Below are 4750 nucleotides of genomic sequence, written 5' to 3' on the forward strand. Positions count from 1 at the left end.
GGGGGGTCAGTGGGGGCGAGCCGGCGGGCGGTGGCGAGGCGGCGGACGGCGAGATCGAAGGCAAAGCGGGTAGAGGCGGGGGAAGAAGAGGACTTCGGGACGGAGGAGATGATGGAGAGGGCTTCGTCGGGATCGTACTCCCTGAGAAGGAGGGACTTGGCGGCGGAAGGGGAAAGCGGTGAAGAAGCAGATGAGGCTAAGGAAGTGTCATCAGTAATGGAGGAAGCGTTGCTTTTTGAGAGGCAGCTGACTATGAAGCGGGGTGGGAGCGAGTGTCGGCTACGGGCGACAGAGAGAATCGCCATTTTTTTTAGGGCTGGTATAACCTAGTAGGGTTTTAGGGTTGGTGGCAGGGAGAAGGAGCTTGGTGGACTTGATTTTAATAACTGTTATGTGCTTGTAGAGTTGTAGAGTTGTAGAGTTGTAGGTATTTAGGGTATAATATAAAACATATATAAATATTTTGAAATTTATTTAGTTTTGCTTAGAGGAAAATGAAATGCAAATAAAGTTTGGATGGATTTAGACTAAACACTTAGTTTATTTTTCATGTCTTTCAAATTAACCAATATCAAGTTAATTCGAACTATATATCAAAATTACATGCCTCGTGCGAACGAGTTTTGAGATTTTTTTATCTTTTGTTGGAAGTAAATCAGATGTTGAGATATTTAGACGAATAAAAAATACCCACTTAGGAGCAACTTGGTTAGATTGTAAAATGACTGTAAACAGTACAAAATGTTGGGTTTTGCCTTTAAGGTTAGTTTTATATTGAATTCATTTTACTTCAAATCAAACAAAAAAATAATCTTTTGCACTTGTAATTAACATTTAAAATATATTCTATTTACTTTTCTCTACATTTCTTTTTTAACAAACCAAATGGTCCTTAGTTCATTTTTTTAGGAATCGTAAATTCAATAAAATCGAGTTAAGTTGGAATGCACTGAAAGTGCAAGCCTCTCATGAAAAATTCATTTGCAAATTTTTTTGCATCTAGAAAACCTTGTCCATGAAGTTGTCTCCTTTGTGAACTTTTTATTGCTCTACTCTCAAAGAAGCTCTCACGAATCTCCTATCTCCATCATATGCTCCTCACAAACATTGTCAATTGGCTTAATGAAGCTCATGTAGAAAATCTGTTTTTCTCCTTCACATGTCAATAATCATGCCAACATGTACTTCCAGCAAAGCTCTTGTGATGGATCTTATCTCTTCACTGCTAGGCATAATCTATATTGTAGATGTCGGTCATTGCAAAGCATATCCTCTCCTTCACACATCATCAATTCCATCATTAATTTCAATAAGAGCTTTGCCCTTCAATAAGCTCGTGTCACTTCCATCCTTCTTTCAAGATCTAAGTTACGTTATCCTCATTTTTATTTTACTATTCCAAATCTAAATAATAAATATCATGAATTTTAAATATATTGCTTTTGATTAATAATACATTTAGATTATTTTATATTTCTAAACACTTATAGCAAAATAACCCCTTAATTTTTTTTAAATATTGAAAGTCTTAATAGCTCCATATTTTGGCAACTATTTTGATTCAATCTAACTAAGATATAAACAGGAAAAGATACTGCTAACTTATCTATCATACAAACTTCAACTGTGCAGCAAAACATATGCAATTATATTCATAAAAATTTCTGAAAAACTAAAAAAAGAAAGCACTTCTCAATATTCTCTCTCCAAAATGTCACTCTACAGTGAGGAGGAGGCAAAAGTAAGTAATTTGACTGATAAAATTTCTTAGAGAAACTGTAAAGAAGTGCTCATACAGCTATAAAAAGAAAAAAAAAATTGAATTAAACAGATGAACAATGCTCGTATATATTTCATTCCATTGCTTCTACTGATTGCTCAGAACATGTAAGGATTCTGCTAATTTATCTATCTTGCAAACTTCGAATGTATAAGCATATGCAATTTCATTTAAAAAATTCATAGAAAAACTTAAAAAAGAAGTAATGCTCAACATTGCCCTCCCAAAATATTACTCAACACTGAAGATAAGATAGTATAAAGCAAATCAACCAAGTAAAATCAGTACATGCATATGTAGAAGAAATCCACAAATAATTCTTAAAGAAACAGATGTATAATGCTCATATATATTTCATTACATATCTTATATTGGTTGGTCATGATATGAATAAATGTTGTTGACATATTTATCATGCAAAGTTCAACTTTGCATCAATGTCTACAGAATTTTTTTTATAAAGGTAAAAAAATAAATCTTTAAGAAACAAATGAATAATTATCATATATATTTCACTCTATAGCTTCTATTGGTTGAACATGATATGTATAGATGTTATTAGCTTATGTATCATGCAAACTACAACTTTGCAAGAAAGTATATGCTATTCCATTTGTAAAATTCTTACATATAGTAAAAAAAGATTTCTTAAAAAAACAGATGAACAATAATCATAAATATTTTATTTCATATATTCTACTGGTTTATCATGATAGGTATAGATGCTGCTAAATTATATATCATGCAAACTTCAAATTTTCATTAACACATGCAATTTCATTTATAAAATTATCTTATATACTAAAAAAGGTAAGCAGCGCTCAACATTCTCCCTCAAACATTACTCAATTTTATATAAGAGGCAAGTGCAATCAAATCAACCAACAAACATTAGTAAAAGCGTATGCAGAACAAGTTCAGAAAGAATTCTTAAAAACATATATACAACGCTCATATCATTTCATAGCTTCTACTGTTTGATCACAATTAGTATGGATGTTGTTAACTTATTTATCTTGCAAACTTTAACTTTGTATCAAAACATATGCAACGCGAGAAAAAAAAAACATTGGTTAGATGCTAATAAATCTCCCCTCAAAATGTTCATCAACACATATGCACGAGAAATATCAAGTTAATCAACCATCAAACTTTAATAGATAAACATGCAGAATAAGAAAAAAAAAATTCACAGAAGAAACAAAAAGAAACACAAAGATAAGCAGCAAATAAATCACAAATAATAATAATAATAATAATAATAACAATAAGGAAAACTTCATCGGAGATAAATAGTAAATCGATGGCGCTAACAACAAAGGGAGGGGGGAAGAACTGAGTTTCAACCATAATGACGCATGTGACAATGGATGAGAGTAACAAGGGATATATGTGAGGATAAGTGAGTGAGATTACCTGAAATTTTGAAGGGGCAACGACGTCTGTGGCACTATGCAACAGTGCTCCAGCAGCGAAATACACTCTCCCACTTTCGTTTCAGCGTTCGACTGAATGCGGCCCCTCATCCACGAAACACTTGAATAAAAAAAGTTCCCAAACGCGACTTCTCCCATTCTGAAACGTAAAAGCCGCAACAATGAGGTCTCCAAACGGGGCCTATAAATGGAGTTTTTTAGGAAGAAAATAATTAGGGATTAGGTAACTATATTTAAATTTTAAATGTTTTTTTAAAAATTATTATTATATGAATCTTATGTTTCATATTTATATTTTTTTTTAAATTATTATTAAAATTTAAAATAAATGATAATTTATTATAATATTATTAATTTAAATATGTATTTATTATATGACTTTTAAATAAATTTATAATTTATTATGTTATGCGATGGAACCCCAATCTAACATCGGTTCAACTTTTAAGACTTTAAGATCTCCCTCTATGGATTCAATGTCTGACCCAACTTTCAGAACTTTGAAACTGCCAATGAAATTATATCAAAAATTGTCATTAAGCTCAACATTACCAAACTAATAATAATTATTATTATTATCATAAGTGTATCAAAAACGTTCTCCAAGACGCATAGAAGACAACTGAACGTGCGGTTAAGATCTTCTATTGCAAGTGGGATTCAACCCATCGAACGGTTCTTATGCACACCCACCAAATTCCATCCAAACTAGGGTAGCTGCCGAAAGGAAAGTGCAGCCAGCTTGTGTCGGTGGAGAGCATCGGTCAAAGCCAAGAGAAACTACATTGGCATCTGCCCAGATTTATTACTATATTAGTTTAAAAAGTAATTACAAAAAAAGATAGAAAATAAAAAGGCAATTTTACAGATGTAGCCCCCATTTCTTGAGAAAAGTTTGCGTACGTAAGACGTACGCAGCGCTGCGTACGTGGGTAGACTATATGGAGGGTATCGGGGGTTGTATCCGAGTTATAACCCATGTAACCTCCCTGTAACCTACAAATATATGTAAACAAAATCGCGAAACTTACTAGTTACAGGTAGGTTACAGGGGGTATAACGCGGATATGACCCTCAATATTCTCTCTGTAATCTATTTGACATACTCAGCGCTACGTACGTCTTACGTACCCAATTTTTTCTCCCATTTTTAATTTATTTTCATATCTCACTTCAAAATTTTCATTTTCGGACATCCAATTCTTTCATATCACATCAAAAAACAATGCTAAAACACTTTTTAATGCTTAAATCCTCTTTTTCATACTTAGATAAGGTTATTTTAGCTATAAATATGAAAGTTCAAATGTGAGATATAAAGCCATAAGAATTAGATGTTACATATAATTTTTAGTTATCCTTTTTTTTAAGAGTATCAATTTTTATCATGATAATAAATTAAAGCTCTATATTTTATAATTTAATGCTAATTATTTTAAAATTTTAAAAAATTAAGGAAAATTTATATGCATATCATTCCATTCATGTGTATGTATATATCTAAAATCAAAATTTCATCATTAATATATATATA

At 31.9% G+C, this 4750-nt stretch overlaps 1 protein-coding gene across 1 annotated transcript in view; it reads right to left on the reverse strand.

Moving 5' to 3' along the window:
- The window catches only part of LOC110037196 (separase-like), a 5864-nt gene extending 5559 nt beyond the window's left edge, over positions 1-305 (reverse strand). The window contains exon 1 of the mRNA XM_020741785.1: positions 22-305. Coding sequence (XP_020597444.1) covers positions 22-305 — 284 coding nt within the window. The remainder of the gene's footprint in view (positions 1-21) is intronic.
- Positions 306-4750: the final 4445 nt, after the last annotated feature.

Source organism: Phalaenopsis equestris, unplaced genomic scaffold (genome assembly GCF_001263595.1).
Source record: "Phalaenopsis equestris unplaced genomic scaffold, ASM126359v1 Scaffold000002, whole genome shotgun sequence".
In the NCBI taxonomy this organism is placed as follows: Eukaryota; Viridiplantae; Streptophyta; class Magnoliopsida; order Asparagales; family Orchidaceae; genus Phalaenopsis; species Phalaenopsis equestris.